The 21,210-nt window shown below is 48.4% G+C and overlaps 7 protein-coding genes across 7 annotated transcripts; 4 read left to right on the top strand and 3 right to left on the bottom strand.

Annotated features, from left to right (window-relative positions):
* Positions 1–213: 213 nt before the first annotated feature.
* On the bottom strand, positions 214–1,506 carry PHATRDRAFT_49718 (predicted protein; the record flags this gene model as incomplete). Its single annotated transcript, XM_002184441.1, has 1 exon — positions 214–1,506. Exon 1 carries the CDS (start codon positions 1,333–1,335, stop codon positions 214–216), a length of 1,122 nt encoding a protein of 373 aa, XP_002184477.1. The 5' UTR covers positions 1,336–1,506.
* Positions 1,507–1,983: 477 nt separating this feature from the next.
* PHATRDRAFT_49717 (predicted protein) lies at positions 1,984–4,259 on the top strand. Its single transcript, XM_002184523.1, has one exon. It carries the CDS (start codon positions 2,062–2,064, stop codon positions 3,325–3,327), a length of 1,266 nt encoding a protein of 421 aa, XP_002184559.1. The 5' UTR covers positions 1,984–2,061; the 3' UTR covers positions 3,328–4,259.
* On the top strand, positions 4,249–5,653 carry PHATRDRAFT_49716 (predicted protein). The gene has a single exon (XM_002184522.1). The coding sequence runs from the start codon at positions 4,442–4,444 to the stop codon at positions 5,522–5,524; it is 1,083 nt and encodes a 360-aa protein (XP_002184558.1). The 5' UTR covers positions 4,249–4,441; the 3' UTR covers positions 5,525–5,653.
* Positions 5,654–6,114: 461 nt separating this feature from the next.
* On the bottom strand, positions 6,115–7,149 carry PHATRDRAFT_16168 (predicted protein; the record flags this gene model as incomplete). The annotated part of the gene is made up of 1 exon (XM_002184440.1): positions 6,115–7,149. A coding segment is annotated over one exon (1,035 nt), but the record flags the coding sequence as incomplete, so codon positions are not given.
* A 3,993-nt stretch (positions 7,150–11,142) lies between these two features.
* Positions 11,143–12,717, top strand: PHATRDRAFT_55091 (predicted protein; the record flags this gene model as incomplete). The annotated part of the gene is made up of 1 exon (XM_002184521.2): positions 11,143–12,717. The coding sequence occupies one exon, from the start codon at positions 11,143–11,145 to the stop codon at positions 12,715–12,717; it is 1,575 nt and encodes a 524-aa protein (XP_002184557.1).
* Positions 12,718–14,032: 1,315 nt separating this feature from the next.
* PHATRDRAFT_49713 (predicted protein) lies at positions 14,033–15,523 on the top strand (the record flags this gene model as incomplete). The annotated part of the gene is made up of 1 exon (XM_002184520.1): positions 14,033–15,523. One exon carries the CDS (start codon positions 14,033–14,035, stop codon positions 15,521–15,523), a length of 1,491 nt encoding a protein of 496 aa, XP_002184556.1.
* A 198-nt stretch (positions 15,524–15,721) lies between these two features.
* On the bottom strand, positions 15,722–21,019 carry PHATRDRAFT_49712 (predicted protein; the record flags this gene model as incomplete). The annotated part of the gene is made up of 1 exon (XM_002184439.1): positions 15,722–21,019. The coding sequence occupies one exon, from the start codon at positions 21,017–21,019 to the stop codon at positions 15,722–15,724; it is 5,298 nt and encodes a 1,765-aa protein (XP_002184475.1).
* Positions 21,020–21,210: the final 191 nt, after the last annotated feature.

Genomic DNA, 21,210 nt, shown 5'->3' with positions numbered 1-21,210 from the left:
TAAGAAAACGATATAAGAGTAAATTGTAGGGGTTAAAGTTGATGGTTTGTTTCTTTTCTAATATGGTGCCCACGTTGCCGCAAAACGCTAGGTTCCGCAACAGCAATCACGGCTGGTGCAGATAAAACGGGCCACACCCCTATTACTATCGTTCACAACAAGGGAGAGTACAGTGCGGTATGGCTAAAGGTAGTGGCGGCGAAGTGCAAAGGTTTAGACGACGACAGCCGCGTCGCCGTCTTGGGCGTTGGGAACGGGTCGGTAGCCACTTTTGGAAGCATTCCCGTTCGCACCGGTTGCACTCGCCGTCGAATTGAATCGTGATTGCAATATGTAGAACATGAGGGCGAGAATTGTCCATTCGGAACCGTACTTGACGACAGTATAGATATCCCACCAGGTATGCGAAAACACCTTGGCGACCGTGCCGTGTGTGTGCCAGTAGCGCACCAGGACGGCACAAAAGTAGGATTCCAGAAAGGCGCGGGTGAAGAAGAATGCGTTGCCCGTGACGGTTATCCAGACGATCCGGCGTACTTGCGAATCCGTGGAGACTTGATTGATGGCGCCGAGAGTTTTCAGCACGGTCCGGAAGCGGTGGCTGAAAAAGGTAATTCGACAAACGCATACAACGGATACGATCGCGAGTAGGACGGCATTAACGAGAACCATTCCCTCCGTGGTATAGAGCTGGCATAGGAAACAACCGATATTGATAGCCTCGGCTGCGAGGAGGACCGTCAGGCGCGTGATAAAGCTGACCATGGGGACACTACGTCGGGATCCCGGGTGAAAGTACTTTTCCAAAATATCCGCCCAGTATACCAGTATTAAAATGAAAATGGCAAAGAGGGCGATAGATCCTGCCGTAACAACGACTTCACTCAACATGGCTCCAACCCAACTCGGATGGGCGGCGTCCCATGCGTAGACCGCGACGGGAACGTAGGAGGGTTGCCAGGTCGAGGCGGGTATGAGAAACCAAGTGGCGCGCAGTACCGAAGTCAACAAGATGAGACTGTAGAAAGCCGTGATAACGACCCTTTCGGCACCTCCGGTAGAGCTACTGGTACTGCTACTGCTGGATGAGTTCGATTGCTGCGGCTGCCGTCGCAACGTGCTCATGCGGCGAGCCGCTACAATAGCCGTCAGTAGAAACAAGACACCCAGGACAATGTCCAAATAGATCTCCACCGTTGTTTCGCCATTTCCTTCTACGTAGCTGGGACCTCCGGCATTCAAGATGGGGTCATTGGGCGATTCATCCGGCATCGGGAGTGCGGACGGTAGGATGCTTTCTTCACTGTCAGGTGTCGTGACAATTGTACTCTTCATCTCCTACAGAAAAAAGTTTTTTTCAACCGTTCGTACGTAACGTACAATGGACGCTGTCGCGAAAAGATAAGCAATTGTTAGGTTGCAAGGTAACTCTACTGAGCTCTATAGCGGTAAAGACCGTCGACTGTGGTCTATATAGCGGCTTTTTCGAAAGTACTGCCTTCCACGGTACAAAAATTGGGGAAGTTGAGAGTGGCAGCGCCTCTGGCTTGGGATCGCGATACGTGTAGCGTAGGTACGCCGGGTCGACTAAGGCAACTGCGAGTTCTGTTATCTGGTGAGAAACTATCACGATACCCGCGTGAACGATGATGCTTCCCGTATCTACCGAGTTTACTGCAAATCATCCTAACCGGAATCTTATTCGAAAAGTACGGACCGCCAGACGCCCACAGAAACATCATCGAAACTCTTGCGAATCGTGTCATGCGAGGCCGAATTTCGACGACGTCCTCAACTATATTGTTTTACAGTCTCTATTTATGTACCTAATGTATTCACTGTCGACGCGACATATTCCACAATGTCTGGATTTTAACACTCTCCACTTTGCCTTTCTGTCTTTTACTGGCGAGAACCAGAACGAGATTCGGAACTCGGGTTCGCATTACCCTACACCGTCCTTCCCACATTCACAGCGATACTCGACTGTGATACACAGGCAGCCATAGAGTTTAACCTCTTGGTGTCTGTCCAGTATTTGGTTGCTTTTACCTGCGTACAATGGGAGCGGCATCGTCGTTTCTGTGCACCCAGGCCGACGCCATTCCGGGTCAGCTCATTGCCGGTACATTGCCTGCCGTCCGCCACTGCATCGTGTACGGCAAGGAGGACGGCACATTGCGCGAAGAAACGCAACAGCTACCCACAGTTACCGACCAATCGGATCACGTCTGGGTGCGTGTCCACGCCGTTGGACTTAATCCGGTTGACGCTAAGAACGTCGTCGGCGACAAGTTTCCTCACCACTGGCGCATTGTGCGTTCCTGGGTCCGTTCCGCCTTGGTCGCCGGCACCATTCCTGGATTTGATTACGCTGGTACCGTTGCGGCCCTACCGAAGCACGGACGGGCCCTCAAGTGTAACGCTGACGATCTGCCGGCTTTGAAGGTTGGGGACGCTGTCTTCGGGACCATGCCAGCTTTGCAAGGTACCTTGGCAACCTATATTGCCGCTCCCCGGCACCAAATGTGGCATAAACCAGAGAGCCTTTCCTTTGTCCAAGCAGCCGCCTTGCCCTTGGTCGGACTGACGGCCTACCAATGCTTGCAGCCACACATGGCTTTTCGCAATGAGAAGGATGGTGCTTCCAATGCGTCCGCATCTTCGGTGCTTGTTGTTGGTGGAAGTGGCGGTACCGGTCACGTGGCGATTCAAGTAGCCCGCAATCTCGGGGCCCGTTGCGTGACAGCGGTTTGTTCCACGCGGAATGTGGCATTTTGTCACCAACAGGGTGCCACCTATGTGGTCGACTACACCGCCAATGGCGGAGACAAAGATACGTTGCGGCGGCATTTGCTCGAGACCGGTCCCGCTTGTCCGTTCGATATCGTGCTGGATTGCGTCTCGTCCGCTGATCCCCGTGATCAACAAACCTTTTCGTACCGCCAACTGCTGCAACAAGATGTCCATATTCAGAAGCTTTTGAACGAAGCCGCTGTGTATCGTCGTTTGGGTGGACCGTCCCTCGATTGGCTCCGGGCCGGGATGGAACAGAAGCTTGGTTGGACGGGTGTCTGGAAGTACACAACCACCAAACGGAATTCCAACGACGACCGCTTGTTTTGGATTCGGTTTCCCCATACGTCGTTACAGTTGCAAGCATTGTCTATCATGGCCAATCAGGGCCAGCTACTGCCCAAAGTGGAAAAAGTGTACAGCTTCTCCGCCACCGACGTTGAAAGGGCCTTTGACGATTTACTGTCCCGTCGAGTTCGGGGCAAGATTGTGGTGGAATTGGTCAAGGAGACCGACCAGCAGAAAGACTAGTTTGTTACTCTAGTTGCCACAGCATAGCGAGTATTTCATCCGTGGATGGCTTATGGAATTGAAACAGGCAAAACGAGAACGAGGTTTTACGGATTGTACTATTAGAGCATCCATCGGACGGAACAGGGTGCGGAATGCTTCTAACCACGTTTGCAGACGAAAGGCATGAAAAACATAGGGATCGATGAACCGATATCGATCGCAAAAGAAGCGTCCAAGTCCAGCATCCCTTTTTGACGATGACTACAAAGATGGAAAAAGGGGTTTTGTTTCGAGGAAATATGTGACAGACGAATTCTCCGCTCAATGAAGATAGGAACAGGGTGTTTTGTCAACGCGGAGTGTTCTCGACTGATCGGTTGACACAACACATACAGTAAGCGAATGACTGCCCTTAGTGACACGCGGGTACATTTGTGGTCGTGGATGCTCGTCCTCTTCGGAACGATACCCTTCACAACTATAAGGGGGTACGCAAATGAAACAGGGTACGGCAACACAGGGTCATGTCCTGAAATGTCGGGGTCTGGAGTTTGCCGGCGTAAAACGTCACCATAGGTGACAATGTATACTCCGAGGATACCCAAACTCGGGATCCGGTGTCTACCCAACAAGGAATCACTCGATTTGCTAGCTGAACAACGGGTCAAAGTCTGATCACGGTTCTTCAATATTTTGTTTTCAATTTGATTTTTACAACGGTGACAGAGCGAGCATCGCTTTTCATCATAAGTAATGTTTTCCTCGATCGCGTTTTTTTAGGATTATTGTGTCAAGCAGGAACAATTGATTACATCGGCCGATATTCTGGTACATGATTCTACACCCGTCTACGAAGGCTGCGAACTGGCGCTCCCCACATGCTCATGAGAATGTCCCCAGCCCCCTTGGGTCTCACACAACAATCAAAAACTAGACGGATTTGCACCCACAAACTTACAGCACATACACAGATTTAGATTGGGCCTTTTTTCCACGGCCCGATACACTATTTTTGCTTCCCAACAACCTTCCCATCCACAATTGAAGTGTACGGAAACAAAATCGATCACTCGTTGGCGTGCCCTTTTCCAAGCCTCATTCTTCCATACCACAAGCTCTGTCCCGATCGACCATGATTTCCCGGAATGTGCCAACCCTTCGTGCCGTTGCTTTGGCTCAGGCAGAAGCGTATCAGCGGCCGTTGAGTGAAGAAACCGTTGCGGCCAAAGACAGAACCGGACCAACTACCTTCGTTAGCTCTGGCTACGAAAGCGCGGACGGGAGTCGCAAAAGAGCCGAGCCAGAGGGTATGGAATCAGGGGTTAGACGCACCAAGAGAAGGCGTCTGCAGAATGCGCAGGGAAGCACAATTGGTGAAGGATCACGAGCTGGCTCCTCATGGGAAACCGGAGGTCGCGGGGATCATCAAGCTGGCTTCATGCAAAACGTGGATTCCGAGCTCATGTCTCAACAGAGACACCGTGGAGAATCTCAGATCACGAACAGGCCCATTTTGGAGGAGAGATTTCGCCCGGAAACGCGTGACCTTACGCAAGCACTCTCGGCTCTCGATGATTTGAACGTTTCAAATCGACCTCGAGAGCGCACTCAATCTTTTTCTACTCATACTCGGGGGGCGAGCACTGTCGGACGAGCTGTGAGGGGATCCCCGCAAGGACTGATTGGTTTTTCTCCGGTCAGGTTGTATGCCTCGGACGAAGCAGAAGACCAGAGTGAAGTGAAATGCTCTATTGCTGGCGAAGAAGCCTATTCGAGAGATGGTCTTCGACCGAACGCCCGCTCTAGGCGTAACTTTACGTGCGTTCCTGCGCGGATGCCGCCAGTATCGGCTTTAAATCGTACTGAAGACCAAGACGACCCTAATCCTCGGCCCGATATATACGAAGTATCCCTCACGCCTGACCCCGTCCACGGACTCGGCCTGCTACTCGCCTGCGTGGTGGATGGCCTGCCTTGTATTGCTGAACAGTACAAAGTCCTCCCCAACCGGGTACTCCCGGCCCAAGCCGCCGGAACCATTTGTCTGGGGGATGAACTAGTGGCTGCGAATGGCGTCGGTCTTGACGGTCGAGCCTTCGCCTGGATTGTGGCCTACATTCGATACGTCGGACGTCAAGGGAAGCCTATTCGCATGTGCTTTCGACGCCGGCCGACAAGGCTTGAGCTGGCCGACATGCCCGCTGCATCGGCTTAGAGGATGGGCGGGACACGAACTGTCGCTCCCTACCTGACTTCTGCCTGGTAATTTGGAGACAGACCGACAGCTTAGTGATCTCGCTTTCTGTATAATTGTCACTACCTAACAGTTTACAGTTAATTTTTCGCTGCTTAGCCATCGTGGCCGATGGTATGTTTTCTTGAGAGCTAAATTTCAATTAGATCAGTTTCATGGGTTTGCGGTTGACTGTGAATGTGGAAGCGTTTACGAATATTTGAAAGTGGGTTTGCTTCTGCGGGATACATGGGCATTTACTAGATAGTTTACACGCATAGGATTTGCTTGATTTCGTAGGACCCGGAAGCTTAGACCCAAGTTGATGTCACAGTCAACAAACGTTCTCATATTCGAACCCCCCCATTCACCGAGCAGTTTGACCTGTTGTATTACAGTCAGGAGTACACCACAAGCCAATGAACGAACCCTTACGAAACGAAATGGAATGTTATCCGTGACTCTAGTATGCAGCCGAAAACCGGACTTACTATACGACTTTTTCTGACATGATGCACCGCACCATTGAAATAACAAATAAGCATGCAAATATATATGTACACCCAGTGGGCTTAGACCGAAAGAGCGAAACCAATCGTCTCATCCGCGTAGTTGAAGACCGTGTAGTACTTGCGCATAAAAACGTCTCCCAAAATCCACTGCGGTCCTGGTTTAGGAAAGTCCATGCCCATAAAGGCAAACAAACAAGTCCCCTGGGCTTGAATCACAGCATCTTTGCCGGGAATGACATACTCTTGTCCGTTGATCAGAAAGACAATATCGGGCATATCATCCAGTTTCACGCAGTCAATCGTGAATTGCCCTGTAATCGTGGACTTGGCCCCGACGGAGGAAGCGAGGGCGGAGATTTCCTTGCGGGGTCCAGTGATCAAGGATGTTCCAGAATCGACTATGGCGGTAATGGGCGAGCCGTCGGCATTGGGGTCGGCGTGGTAGGATCCGGCTGACACTCCGTCCATACCTATTTCCCAATAGGTGGCGGAGGACAGCTTGACGTATTGCAATTCGCCGGTAAAATGGGCCGGATTGAATCCGCCAAAGGTCAACTCTCCGGGCTGATTGTCACCCAAGTAAAATGAAAAGATCGGTTGATCGACAACGTTCTGGCTGATGGCGTTTTCAAAAACCGTCGGTGTGTTGTCGATCGAGATGGAAGTAAAGCCTAGTCCGAGGATCCCGTCAAATTTCCCTAGCGCGTAGGCCAATCCGAGACCACCGGCATCCTGGACTTCGGCAAAGCGCTGTCCACTAATCACCAAGCCGTCCGAAAGGGTGACATCGTCCAACGAGAAGAAGCCGCTGACGGAACCGCTGCCGTACATGATATCAAAAGATCCGTCGTCCTGTCCGTACGAAGAGGAACTCTCGTGATTATACTTGTGTTTTTTCCCAAAGAAAGGGTTGCCGCAATGCGAACATCCCACCTTGGGTACCCATAAGTTAGAGGATCCCGTATCGAAAATAACTTGAAATGACTGTGCCGGATTGCCAATTGAAACGGAGCCGTAGTACTGTGCGTTAGCATAGTCGTTGATGACTTCGGAAGCTGTTTCTTGCAGACCATTGCCGCGAAGTTTGCGGGGTGTTGCCGCTGCCGCTTGGACTTGCTCCCATGTCAGGCGTCCTTCGTTAACCGCCAACAGCGCTTCCCGTTCGCGGTGCAAGAAGCCCAACACCAGTTCTTCGTCCGAGCGTTTCTGCAGTGAGACCGTGGTAGCAGCGGACGAGGAAAGGACGGCTGTCGCCGAGACCAAGGCAGCTAGCCAGCAAGTAGCTAGGAAAGAGAAGAACGAACAAAGGGTGAGCCAACGACTTTAAAAAACTACTTCTTGCGGCGTAACGACTGTAGCCGTTGGACACGATTGAATTTTGGATCGCAGTAATTCAACGGTTCTTTGTGTATTCTGATCCGTTCCAAGATCGTTCGAGATCCCCAGACGTATACCTTCATATCCAATGAGCTATCCCTATGTAGAAAGAGCTGCGGCCAGGACGTACCATTAAACTTCATGATATGGTAGAGAAGGAAGAATGGAACGGATTCTTGTTTGTAGGCAGAATCTTGATTGCTTGGAAAATCCAAACGCAACTCGTGAACTTTCGCCTCGCCAGAGTTTTCGGTGTCGCTATCCGGTTTCGTCTGCCAAGCTGTCGTGCTCCGTGTCAAAAAACAATCATTCCATGGCAAACGTCGTGTACGTGATGTTTGTACCGGGCGCACGTGGAATAAAAATTCTTTCCGGGTACCAGTTTAGGTGCGATTTAGGGCGTAACACGTAGAACCGGTACATATTTCTACGTGACTTTGAAACCCAAGCGGCTCATTATCGCACCAAGCCTTTTTTCCGGTTACAAGAAAATTTTGTGCCTCGATAATTGCTAGTTAAATTCTTACAGAATTAGCATATTGAATGTAAACCAACAATCAATAGTACAGAGAACCACATTTCAATAATAAGGCATCATTCCATTACTAGAACAGCATATGTTGTATTGTATTGCTTCCTACCTTGTGTCTTTTACCTAAATTGCGCATTGTCTTTGCCTCTTTTGTGTACCAATTGTGGATGCTTTTCTCAATTGCTTCAATGGTTGCTGGTACATGTGTTGAATTGCTGCAGCTGTCACCTGACCAATGCGTTTTTGGCGTAGTTTTGTTGGCTTGCTCCAGCTGTAAATAACTTGCAAATGCCCTTTAAACCAAATTATGAATCTCTTTGGGCATTCTTACAAGGGGCCCACGCTTTGTTGGAGATACCGCTAATCAAGAAGTGGCTGCTTTCATGTATTCTCTCTCTTTGTTTGTCTGTATTATGACCATTGTGTCATCATACTCTTTTTGTTTGCATGTTATCCGTTGTTTGATAGTGTTCTGCACAGTGTAGGTTGCACTGGTTCCTATGCTTGCCTTCATACTCATGGCCCTCTTTTGAGAGCTTGCTTGTGTTTGCATGCCTTTCCTATCAAAACTTTCTTGAGTACAAAAACTGGGAGTAGTCTTTTCAAGTGTAGAAAGTGATGCCATTGCAGGCACAGTGATGATAGAAGGCACTGGTGATTTGGATGGAGTTGTATATATCTTTGCAGCAAGGCGACGGGGGCGCATCTGGATGATATGGTCCTTTCTCTCGGTTTCACTAAATTTTTCAAACACCATTGTATCTGGTAGGTTTGCCGTTCCCTCAGCATCATTCCAAACATTTTCGGCAATAGTACACTTTCAATCCGGGATGCCTGACATTATGAAAGCTTATTTTAATAGTCTTGGGCCGTTCTAGATGTTGTCTTTGTCTTCAAACTGGCTTGTAACAGTGACCTGTCGAAAATAGCAGGCAAAATAAAAGGAACTGAAATAGCCTTTCGTGCACTTAATTGTATATATCTCACGGAAAACGAAACCAATCACCAAAAGCAATTTTGTAGTGTTTAACTGGCGTTCTCATGCTATAGAATTGTTTATTGCAAATGTTCCGACCTTGCCTAAAGAGTTGTTTGACATTGACAAAGGAGAGGGTCTCTGACGAAGAAAAATAGGCAACATAACCTGTTACAAAACGGCGGCTCATAATCGCACCTAACAGTAAACTGGTAGGTTAAACTGTTTGGAGGTAAGATTTTGCAAGTGACGTGGAGGCTAACAAGAACGAAGAGAAAATTCGCTATTTGGGATGAAGGGTGAAAATTACGCTGTTTGAGAAAAGATACACTGATTCTAAGTGTTTTTATTCTCGAGGGAAATAATTTGTAAGTAACAGTAAATTGTTTAGTTAAAGAGCAACCCCATATCCTATGCATAGCCATGAAAATTTAATTTCGCAGTTCCCTCCATGAAATTTTCGATTCTCCATCTAGCAGCCTACCCTTTCTTTGTAGAACACACAACCCGAAAAACAACGCTGTTCTGAGGTAGTAGGCAGTGCCGACGAAAAGGAGAAAGAACAGAAAGCAACGCAAGGAGTCGAGAGTAAGTGGGATCAGCGCGAATTCATACTGCATACGTTGATGGAAAAAGGGTAGGTATTCTGATTGCCCACCGCTATAGTATGTGCTTGGTGAAGCAGACTGCAGGCCTTCTCCCGTAAAAACCCAAGGTTAACTTCGATCATTCAGCGTTGTTTCTGTAGCTTTATCATCTTGGACTCATGAACACTTATATATGCCTTTGTTTTGCTACATGGCGCTAGTAGTTCCGTGCTATGTTTAGGAAAGACACAAGCAGCATCACCAGAAAAACGACGCCGTAACGTTGGAATTTGTAAATTTGCATTTGTTGACTTTTTCAATTTTGAACACAATAGCAATGCAACCTACACATTTACAACAACGCAACTCATTTGCTTCGAGATGTAGATTTCCAGCTCCTCTGCCTTCGAAACATTGTCTACCAAAATGTATGGTCTCTTTGAGCGGTCAGTGCGGACACTATCGTGCGAATCAAAGGAGGTAAAAGTGATTGTGGTGATATTGTTTGACGAGTGCAACCCCATTCCTTGTGGAAGGCGTAGCGGCAATTTTGATAGGCGGGCCCAGCATTTATGATTCTTGACTGGTAAATGCAGCAACAGTTCCGAACAAGCGGGCAACTTGCCCTCTGTCTTAAATCTGTACCTTAGCATGATTGTCCGCAGTGTCCGCAATGACGGGCACAAAAAATGATGGAGAGTGAGAGTGCGGCAGCCCGCAATGTAATAGCGAGAACTGCCCTCGTTTATGACGCATTTGCTGGGTAAAAACTAGCCGGTACAGATTGAGGAGTTCAAATATAGAAAACTCTAGGATGCCAGAGTACCACCAACTAGTATAAGTCGCAACATCAGGACTTGGATTTGATTCAGCAACAATGACAATGACACCAAATGGTTCTTGAATGCATAAAAACAAGACAAGAAATGCATGCAAAAAGTGACCCAAGTATGTACAACCGAAGCCTTTGTGGTGCGCCCGCAGCGCTTGTGGCGTCAACAGCACGGTATGACGCATTGTGACGGAGCTCATTTACCACAAGTCTGTAAATATCATGCTGTATGGCAAAACAGAAGCCGTATATTTTGTCTTTGTTGTGGAGTTGCACCAGTCTCTTGCTGGACAACAGCGAAGACGGAATAGCCATAGTGAGTGCTGGAGTGTTGGACTGTGTGAGGAATGGGTTAAGTTGATGGAGTGGAGAGAAAGACACTGTCAACAGTGTGAGAGCACTCCTATCATATGAGCCCTTCCATTAGACCATGACTTCCCAGAGTTGTTCCTGCTTCCACCTTCCTACTGATTGGCTAGAGGATGTTGTTGGGATTAATGTAAGGGCACAACAATTGTTTTTTGCAAGTGTGCTGACAAAGCTTTTTGATAGCAGTAAATATTGCTTAGTGCTAATGGTGCACTTCCAATTATCTCGTGACAGAAAAAAATGACACTGAAAGGGGCGAATTTCTGTCATTGGTCATCATTTTTTCGGTGAACAATCAGGGGTTAGGTTTGCCTGAACCGTCGACGGATTTTGCTCCGAACCGCTGGGAATCAGTGTCGATCGCCTTGACTGTGAGGTTTGTTGCACACAAAGGAGGTCATGAACTCCGCTCACGATGTCCAGCTCTTTCAGCAAGGGACGTTCTTTACGATTGGCGTGGCATCGACGCGATTTGCGATTAGCGGACAATCCCTTGTATCATCCAAATGCAAACGACTGCAACAAACTTACAGTTAACGATAGCCAGAATATTATCAGTTTGTATGTTTTCGACCAAGGCGATTTCAGTCTCACTCCTTCCGTAACGGGTGATCCGAATTGGACCGTCGCGCGGACGGGCCCGCACGCAGCACGTTATTTGCGACGGGCGGTAGTTGACTTGCGGAGGTCGCTGCGATCGATCGGTGGGGAACTGCTCGTTCGGATTGGAGATCCACGCTTGATTGTCCCGCAAGTCGTCAAGGAATTGAGGGATGTGACGGAGGTGACATGGAACGAGGATCCCGGAGTGTACGAACGGAACACATCTGACAACGTGCGCAATGAACTCTTTTTCCAACAGCCCCTTGTACGGATCACCACGGTTGCTTCCACTCCACTGTATCATCCCGACGATTTACCGCGATCGAAATACGATTGGGATAGACTAGCCCATCCCAAACAGAAACACACGAAAGCTTCACGAAAGCAAAATGGTGATTCTCTTTTTCAAAGTATTGAAGCGGCGCATACACTCGTTGATGTTTCGACTGCTCGATTCAAAGGAGTGCCACGGATTATGGGGGATTTTCGGCGTGCTGCAATGGCCGCAGCCATCTTGCGTCCGCCCTTGTCGACACCAAAGCACTTGACGAGTCCCGTCGGCTTTATAGAAGCCGGAAACATTCCTACCTTGGCGGAGCTTCTCGATCCCTTGTTGCGGCGCAAACGAGACTGCATTTCCGTAATGGGTCTACCTAATGATTTTGTAGACTCCATTGTCGAGGCAGCGTTTGAAGCAGCTGCCGAAGACGACGAAATTGAAGATGAAGATGCTGCAGATAGAGAAACCATGGAATACCAAATTGCATCCGACCTTACCCGATTTGTCCAAAATGGACACGCCGCGACTGCCAAGAGAAGTCTCGCCGATGTTTCCGATAACAACAGCTCTCGACTTTCCACCTTTTTGGCTCTGGGAATCATTTCCCCTAGGACGGTTCATGCGATAACTGCGGAAGGTGGGGAAGGCGCTAGATGGTTGTGCAGTCACCTAACTATGCGGGACTTTTTTATATACCTGTGCTTTGCTAGCGGATCCAGATTGTACCAACAAGAAGGCCTTCCTGTCAACGCCAAACGGAAAAATATTCCCTGGTACAGCCCGGCTGCACCGCAAAAGTACGACTGCTGGAGACGATGGGCGCAAGGGTTCACTGGACTACCATTGATCGACGCTGGTATGCGAGAACTGTGTCAAACGGGATATTGCTCGAATCGTGTCCGCCAAAACATCGCCAGCGTACTTTGTCGAGATTTGCAGATCGACTGGCGAGCAGGTGCTGAAGTGCTGCAATTTTTGCTTCGCGACCATTGCGTCGCCGCCAATTGGGGTAACTGGTTGTACTTTTCCGGTGTTGGACCAGATCCAAAATCTCGTCATTTCCGTTCTGTTTCTCAGGCTTTACGTTACGATCCTGAAGCGTTGTAAGTGATAAAATGGATACCAGAGCTCCAAACCAAGTTGGAAGAGAGTAACGATTTGCAAGAAATGTTCCGACCATGGGATTATTTGGTAAACTGGATAGTCCCACTTGTAGATCCAATCTCACAATATACTTGGAAAGACCGACTAAAGTTGGAAGCAACGGGAACAATCTTGTAAGAACTTGGCCGCACAAAGATTAGTATCGAGAAGCTAGTCATAGGGGTATTTTCAGACGTTTCAGTCTTTGGCGGCGGTGTCGGTGGTCATCAAATTTGGCCAGGAGGATTCGCCATTTTATGAAAGTTACTCGAGTGGTATCTAGCTATGTGACGGTCGCGGCGAAACCCCATGCGGTCTTTGAAGAAAGCTTTTTCCAGGACTGCATTCGCTGGAGAAGCGGATAGTCCTGTTTTAGATCGACGATTCGAATCTGGTGCTTTAGCCTTTCGCTGAAGTTTTCTCAAGATGTCAAAACTTCCTGTTCACGCCTCGAGCTTTCCATATCAATACCGCCAATTGAATCCGTGTCTATTACATAGATCTTTTTTTCAGATGCTGCTGTGTAAATGATACATGAATTGATGATGTCTATCATTTGTGTGGTTGATGCAAAATAGGCATGCCTTATAAAAGTTGAGAACCTGGAGGGAAATTTCCGACACGGATCACATACATGTTGCTTAAAGTGTGTCCGATTTACGGTTGATATCGTGTCATTGGCCTTTATTTGCTTGAATGGGATTTACACAGGCAAAGAGGAGTGATAGATTTTGATGAAGCAATGCTTGAATTTCTGATGTGTGGTTCCTGCATCCAAGGGGATCATGACTTACGGGTATCTGTTTGAGGTCTTAAATTGAGTTGGTTTGGTTTGGGCGGCAAAAGATGGGGGAACCCAGGCATAAGGATAGTGTGGTAATGGTGGAGCCAGTGTTAACTTACTAGGAGCTTGTGGCCTGTTGTTCTAATATTTGGATATGGTAGCTTCTCTGTCATTAGCAAACATCTGGGAGCTTCTGGAGTTCCAACATGCCCAATAAAAAATGATTTTATAATGTTAAGCTAGGGAAAGTCATTTTCTCTGCCAATCAAAAATGTCGGGTCGCGCATAGAATAGCTGTCCAGCTATCTGACAGTTAGCAAAGTTTTGAGTCGAACCAAGTTGTGAAGTTTTCGCTATTACATGTTATAGAGAGTCCTGGCCTGTTTTCCTGTATCCTAAGACACGGGGACGTCCACTTTCTCAATTCAAGTCGAACGGATTACCAACCACGCGTATTCGCTATCTGCACCTTGTTGAAATTCTGGATACCGTACAATGGACCTTAACGACGTTTTTCAGTCATTCCGAAGTCTTCATGGTGTGCAAAGCGAGTTCACCACTTGCAACATCGAAGAGTTTATTGTGCAAGGCGATCTGCTAAGGGATTTTCCTGAAGTTTCGTTTGCCCAGTTTTCCAGTTTCCTGGAGCTGAACAACGTTGTTTGGTTGACACCAGCTTGCTATGTGACCTCGGTTATTGTCCCACACGAAGACTTATCGCGTGCCGAAGAGTCGGGCGATATTTACGATGAATACGCCAGAGTGGATGGCTCTCAAGATTGGGTGGGACAGATGCGAGGGATTGTCGTAAGATCGAAGCTTTTTCTACACGCACAGACCGCTACGGACATCCTGTTGTCTTTACTAATACGGGATCACTCCGAGTCTTTATTCTTTCGAGGTGCGGGTGCGTTTGCCACCTTTCCAGCCTCCAATGGAGTATTTGAAGCACTTTTGATGAACACAAATTGCAAGACAGCCCCGGCTGTGACACTATCGAACATGATGCTGACACCCGAACAATGTCAAATATTGGCTCGCTCCAAGCTTTCCCGCCTACATGTGTTGGAAAATGTAGAATGCGAGGACCGGGGAGACGGCTTTGCGGAACAGCTAGTGGCTTCGCATATTGGTGCAGCTGCTCCGAGTGAAAAGGTATCAATACCGCACAGCACCCTCTCGCACTTGACGCTCGCGTGTGAAAAACTTTCAGAGGAAACGTTAGAGATAATTATAGAGTCGTTCGGTCGGGCAGTTTCCTTGCGTTATCTGACTCTTTCGGGAGACTTCCGATTTTCTAAGCGGAAAAGCATGGCCATAGTAGCGCTTTTTTCGGAGACAAATCTCACAAATGTCGATATTTCCAATGCACTCCTACCCTCCGAAGCTTTCGGCGTACTTTTTCAGCTCCCCAACCTGCTGGAGCTTGCCGTTTGCTGTCAAGGCCTTCCGCCTTGTTTTACCGAAGGCATTTTGTTGAACAGATCAATTCACGTTCTCGATTTATACCGGGATCCTAGAGCTGTCCAACTACCTCTAACCAACGAATCAATGGATCGATTCTTTGCTTCCATTCGACACCATCCACAGCTCTATCAACTTACTTTCGACTCTCTCTACGTCGATGAAAACCGCCCCGACTATCCTACACGAAGACATCACACTGAATCTCTTCAGAGCATGTTCAAGACAAACCGTACAATCCGGAAATTGCGTTTGGCGGCATCCGAATGGGATGAAACATTACTCTCGACCATACAGGAGCAAGTGCACGTCAACAAATACAGACCTCGTTCGCAGGCCCTTTTAATGGAGGCTGCAGTGGATCGTCGGGCTTTGCTGGGACATGCATTGGTCGCGGTGAATCACAAACGCTATGCTTCTGATCGGACCTTTCTAATTTTGTCCCAAAATGTAGACGTTTTTAGTATTAAACACGGACGTAGACATAGCAATCTTGTCGCGAAGCGGAAGCGATTTCAGTAACAAATTTTTCCGGATAGCTGCATCAATGGCTGTTGCTCCATATCCAGTGCATTTTCCAAGCATTTGCCGTCGAGGCATGTTTGTATATAATAGAAGGTCACGTTTTGCCACGTTTTGTAAGATAAGCCGCATAGCCCAAAGATTAAATTATTTTCTTGAGGAGAAGACATGGCACTACCTAGGGAAATCGAACAAAAGTCACCCCTCAGGCCAATTCGAATTCTCGAGATGCCGTTCTAGCCTGCGGACGTGTCGCTTTAGAGCATCAATCTCAGTATCTTTGGTGTCTTCCACCGCATGCAATCGATGCTGCATTCGGATCACCTCCGTCTGACTCTTCTCCACGGTCATCTTTGCGGACAAAGCGAGGTACGCAGCTACTTCTTCTGCCCGTGCGTGAAGACTCGACTCAGAATTCGCCAAAGCATGCCCAGGCAGTGCTGAGAAGGGCTCAAGATGCAAAGCTCCGTGATCAAAGCCATCTTCGTCTCTACGCTGAATGGTGTGTTTTCCGCTACCAGAATCGTTTCGCCGTTTTAACGAATTGGTAATTCCAAATTGGTGTTCACTGTCAATGCCTCTGTATTTATCGTGATCTCGGAGATTATCGTTTTCGCGATTGCGGGGAAAAGACTGCTTTTGTGGTTGTTGTTGTAGGAGTTCTTCAACTTGAGTCTCCAGTAATTGATTGCGCTGACTTAAAGCTTTGTTTTTGGACACCATGTCATCGAGATCTGCCTGAAAGCGACTTGCCGTGAGACTATTTGAACGCCAGTCAACGCGAGCATGTTGCGTTTCTTCCAAAGCCTGCCGTAGCTCTTGAAGCTTTTCGGTCAATGCTCGATTTTCGGTCAAAGTTTCGTCCAAGAGATTGGCCGCTTCGTCACGATGCATGACTACCATTTTTACCCTGGTTCGCGTTTCGCTTTGAAATTTTTGTAAAGCAAGTTGCATGCGCGCAACCTTTCGCTCGTCTTCGTCTTTCTCGACTAGGAGTTGCTTTAAATTGGACGACAATTCTTGTACATCCGCGAGGCGACTGTGGAGATCAATCTGTGCTTGCTTCAAATCAGATGATAGTTTGTGACGAGTGCGGATTTCAGATCCCAGTTTGAGCTCAAGTTCTTCGACGCTTGCAGCCGCAGACAACCGCTCTCTCTCGTAGTATGACACTTTGTTTAGCAAGAGTGCAATTTGGCTCTTGTCCGATTCGACCTCTTGTGAGTGCATTTCGTTCCTTTCATCCAGCTTCGCTTGTAGGTTTTTTACGGCGCTCTCAAGTTGTTCCAGCTCGGTGATATTGTTCTGTATAGTGCGATTGAAATCCGTTTCACGCTGCTGCCATTCTACGCCTAACGTCAATTGGTGCTCCAGTTGGCGTTGAAGCGCCGAAGCTCTGTCTTCTACAATATCTTTGGAAGTCAATTCGCGCTTTAAACGACGAATTTCGTCGTCTTTTGCTTTTTTGTTGTTGAGAAGTTGAGCCCTTTCGTCTTCCAGACTACTGACCGTAAAGGTGAGCTCGGAGAGACTGAGACCGTTCTCCTTGAGTTGTAATTTGTGTTGGGATAACTGCTTGCGCAGTTCTTGGCTCTCCTCTGATAGCTTCAAATTTTCTTTTTCCAGAATTTCAACCTCATCCTTTGAGACCGACGATAAAACGTTTGTAGAAACTTCCTTCTCGAGCTCTACGATCTTCTGTTCGAGCTGAGCGTTGGTCCCAATGGCTTCCTCAGCAATCTTGACTAGCTCTCCCCGGTCGGCACACATTTTGACAGTCTGATCTTGCAGAACTTCTATCTGTAAAGTGGCTTCCTTCAGAGCCTTATCATGTTCCTCCGCGTCACGGATACGATCCTTCTCGGAAAGTTGTATCAGTCGCAAAGCTTCTTCGCGTTCTTCCAGTGCTTCGCGGAGGATGTCTCGGGATTCTTGCGCTTCGAGGCATGAAGCTTCAAGTTCTTCGATTTGGTTAATTGCCTTCGCTCTTTCGGTGGTCAATTTATTCCATTCAGCTTCTCGAGTATCAGACTTCAATTTTGCTTCCGAGGTGAGCTTTCGCTCAAGGTCTTCCAACTTTCGAAAAGCGCCATCTCGCTCGTCGGTCAAAGCGCGCAACTTTTTCAACAAAAAGTCTTCTTCTTCATCTCGCGCTGTTTTTTCCTCCTCAAGTCTTTGATACTTTTGAATTGCACTGTCCCGCTCCGCTTTCGCTTTTGACAGACTTTCTCGCAATAGCTGTGCCTCGGCTGAAACACGACTAGCCCCATCGACCGATGAGCGATCGAAGATCTCATTTCCTGAAGCCCGTCCTACCGTCACGTCCGGATGCGCGCTGTGACCAACGGTCACATCCTCAGGCACGTTTACAAGCAAAATATGATGCGAAGTCTCCAAGCTCGGGTCGATTTCTGCGTTGTACGAGTCACTTTCAAAAGGAGTGTGAGCCAAGCTGCTTTTGTTGCCCGAATCTTTCCGATTGTTGGGTTCAGTGGAATTGCCAAACAAGGCGCTATGCCGACCCGCGCAAGGATCCGTCGTCGAGGCCCCTTCTGCATCCGATCGCTCAACTTTCGGATCTTTATCTTCAAACATAAGGCTAGGGAATTTCCGGTCGAAATCCGAATTGTGACGGAGAGGAACATTTGAAGCCTGATGGTTTGCCGAAGAAAATGAAACATATCTATCCTCTCCTTCCTTAGTGCTGAAGACTTGTCGCGGATCGTGCATCAAAGTACTGTCGCGCTCTTCTCTATTGTCCAACAGTAGATCTTGTGGCGGGTCCACTTTTGCATTGTCCTTCTTGTCTGGGAAGGACTCCTTTTCCTCTTGCCTCTCTTTCTTGCTCAAATGTGCTAATGTACCCGTATTTGATTGCATTCCTGTCACTTCATGCAATCCATGGCTACTCGGTTTTTCGCGGGACGCCCAGGGCAAATTACCCGTTTGCTTGTGCAATGAATTGTACAAAGCATGTTTCTCGCCAACCACGGTATCACCAACGGCTAGCCTCTCGTCCATGTGGACGTTCGATGGTTCCTTCCCAGGCCCTTCAAGATATCCTGACGGAGCACGCGTCTTTGATTCCGTATCCTTCATTTTGCTGTTTTTAAACACACGCTCTGCCATCTCGTCCAACGTATAGGAAGTGTCAAGATTAAAAGGTGGATCCTTTGTATCAATCGTCAATGGACTCGGTTCGTCCATACAATTATGCCCAACATCAGCGTCGCGTTCCGATAAGTCCGAGGGAAAGCTTGTTTCTACAGCAGCATAATCGCAATCTTCCAGGACCTTACCAAAGGGACCATCTGTGTCGGGTGGACGCCACGAGCGACATTTATTCCTCATGGCATTTCGGTTGGCGGCAATAGGTGTCGGAATTAATATCTCTGGTTGAACAATTTGAGAAGTCGAAGACTGCTCTTCGGCTCTCGGTAGTCGCGTTTCAGCTCTGTCCAACGTCGCTATCTCAATGAGCTCGTACTGAGTAGGCGTGTACTCGTTCTTGTTTTCTTGCAGCTCTGCATTTGCTGGATTTTCGCGCGCTTTTTGTTTCCACACTTTGGCGAGACGCTGCCGAGGATCCGACAACAAATTCGTCAGCAACGTTTGTCGATCCGATCCCGAAAACTCTGCTGCCATGAGGCTCATTGCCGAGGAAGTGTCGGACAACGGTGACGTGGGAGCTGTATCATCTTCTCTGCGATGGAATGGACTTGACGCAGCGCGATTCGGACTATAGAGCAAGTTCGAAACGAACCTGAGAGTTGCCAAGGTTTCGTCGTAAACGTCGCTTAAAGGCGAGGTGCACGCCAGCATGACAACTTTGCCATCCAGGTGATCGACGTATCGTTGCAACACTTTGGTCAAAGAAGATTCACGGAATTTCCATGGGGAGTCGTTGCCTGCTTCCCGCAGCAGTACACCACGTAAGACGCCACCCAACGTCGTAACACTTTGCTTCAAGGCTGCGTCTCTCCTTGAATTGGTACATGCGTTGACAATATCCCCAAATTGTACAACAGTATGCGCAGCCTCCATTGTAGAGTCGTTCCGTGTGCCATTAGATTGCCATATTTTAAGCGTTGCCATAATATGGGCCGGAGAATGGGCTCGTTTGGGATTCCGAGCGGCAGTAAAGGCACGCCGCAACAAATGCCCCAACGACTTGAGCGAATCCAGGGGCACATTAGTAAGATTGTGAACCACCGCTCCCCCGCCGCTTTCTGACATCGCATTAGTGCTGTTGGAGTACCGAAATTGAAGCCGTGAGCTAGAATTAAACGGCCGAGCGGCCAACAAATCATGAAGAACATCGTCTGGGGCGATTTCCAAAACAGACAAGGTCACGATGGCGTGCGATGGCATTTGATCCAGCAATTGCGATACTGCTATTCCGATGAGTCCGTAGCGCGACAAAATATCACTGGGTGTGAGATCGTGTGCCGTAGTAGCCAATACGCGGGCGATACTCTGTGTTCCGACGGAACCAAACAAAAGAGTGCTTTTGCTGGCGGCATCGCTACCAATCGCCAGAATCGTTCGGGAGGCGATCGACCCTGGTGCCATGACATCATTAACCATTGCTTGAGTCAGATTCTGCAGCGCTTGCAACTCGTTTCCGGGCCACATAACTTGCTGGAAGCGAAAGGATCGCGCCCAGTCTTCGACGTTAGCCATTTGTGCTACCAATCGAGCCGTTTCCATGGTAACTTTGGACGGAATAAGCTTGCCAAAAGCAGTCGGATTGACGACTATTAGTTCGCGGGTATGTCCAGCGGATTGTAGTGTGGCAGATGTGGGAGAAAGTGCCGCCTCGGATGTCGAAAGTATTGCGGTGGCTTCGTCATGTTTGCGCAGAAGGGGAAAGAGACAAATTTTGTCCTTTTCTTTTTCGGACGCGATTGGATTGCGCACGTGTACAATAACCGACACCTTCCGCGTCGCATTCAAGGATAAAGTACCAATAACAGTGTCTTGGTCGTCGTTGTCATCGTCTTGCCACGGAACGCCGGGCGAAGTCGTGTTTGGTTGATGATGTTGATCGACGGGTCTCGCCCGAGTGCGTCGTTTGCGCTGTTGTTTTTGCAGAAGCAAAGGAGAAAAAGGAGACAACGGATGTGATATCGAATTTTTCGACTGGACTTTTGATGGCGTTGTAGTACGCGGATGCCTGTCTTTGGCGCTGTTTCTCTTGCGGCTACGGTTTGGTACTGGCTCGTCAGGTCTTCCACAGGCGGTATCGCGCGAGCGATTGTCCTGCCGGGAGTCCTCACAGTCAAATGCCATGCTTGTAACGTTACCGGCTGCAGATTTGATATACTGCTCCGTGCCTTGCATTCCACCGTTCAACGCAAATTCTACCGCATCAACCTCCTCTTCCCCATCACTCGTGCTGGCACTGACGTCTCGAACGGTGTCGTCTCTGACACTGGCAAAACTCGAGCTGCTTTCACCTAGAATGCCGCTGTCCCCAGCGCATAACGATTCCATAGATGTTGCAACCTTATTATGTTGGTGGTACTAGAGCAATGCTTTCGTTGGGATGGGCTCACCAACAGTGAAGGACGGACGTCCTTGTTACCCTCTAAACGGTTGTTGTTGTTCACAGTAACCAAAGCTGTAGATGGGGGTGCGCCGTAAGTTACAGTTGATCAGCATCCTCGACTGGTTTGTTCCGGCCT

The sequence above is a fragment of the Phaeodactylum tricornutum genome, chromosome 24 (assembly GCF_000150955.2).
Source record: "Phaeodactylum tricornutum CCAP 1055/1 chromosome 24, whole genome shotgun sequence".
Classification (NCBI taxonomy): domain Eukaryota; phylum Bacillariophyta; class Bacillariophyceae; order Surirellales; family Neidiaceae; genus Phaeodactylum; species Phaeodactylum tricornutum.
This window is presented reverse-complemented; position numbering and strand designations above follow the sequence as displayed.

Coding starts and splice junctions, on each gene's coding strand:
- PHATRDRAFT_49717 (XM_002184523.1), top strand. CDS start 2,062: ATGGGAGCGGCATCGTCGTTTCTGTGCACCCAGGCCGACGCCATTCCG.
- PHATRDRAFT_49716 (XM_002184522.1), top strand. CDS start 4,442: ATGATTTCCCGGAATGTGCCAACCCTTCGTGCCGTTGCTTTGGCTCAG.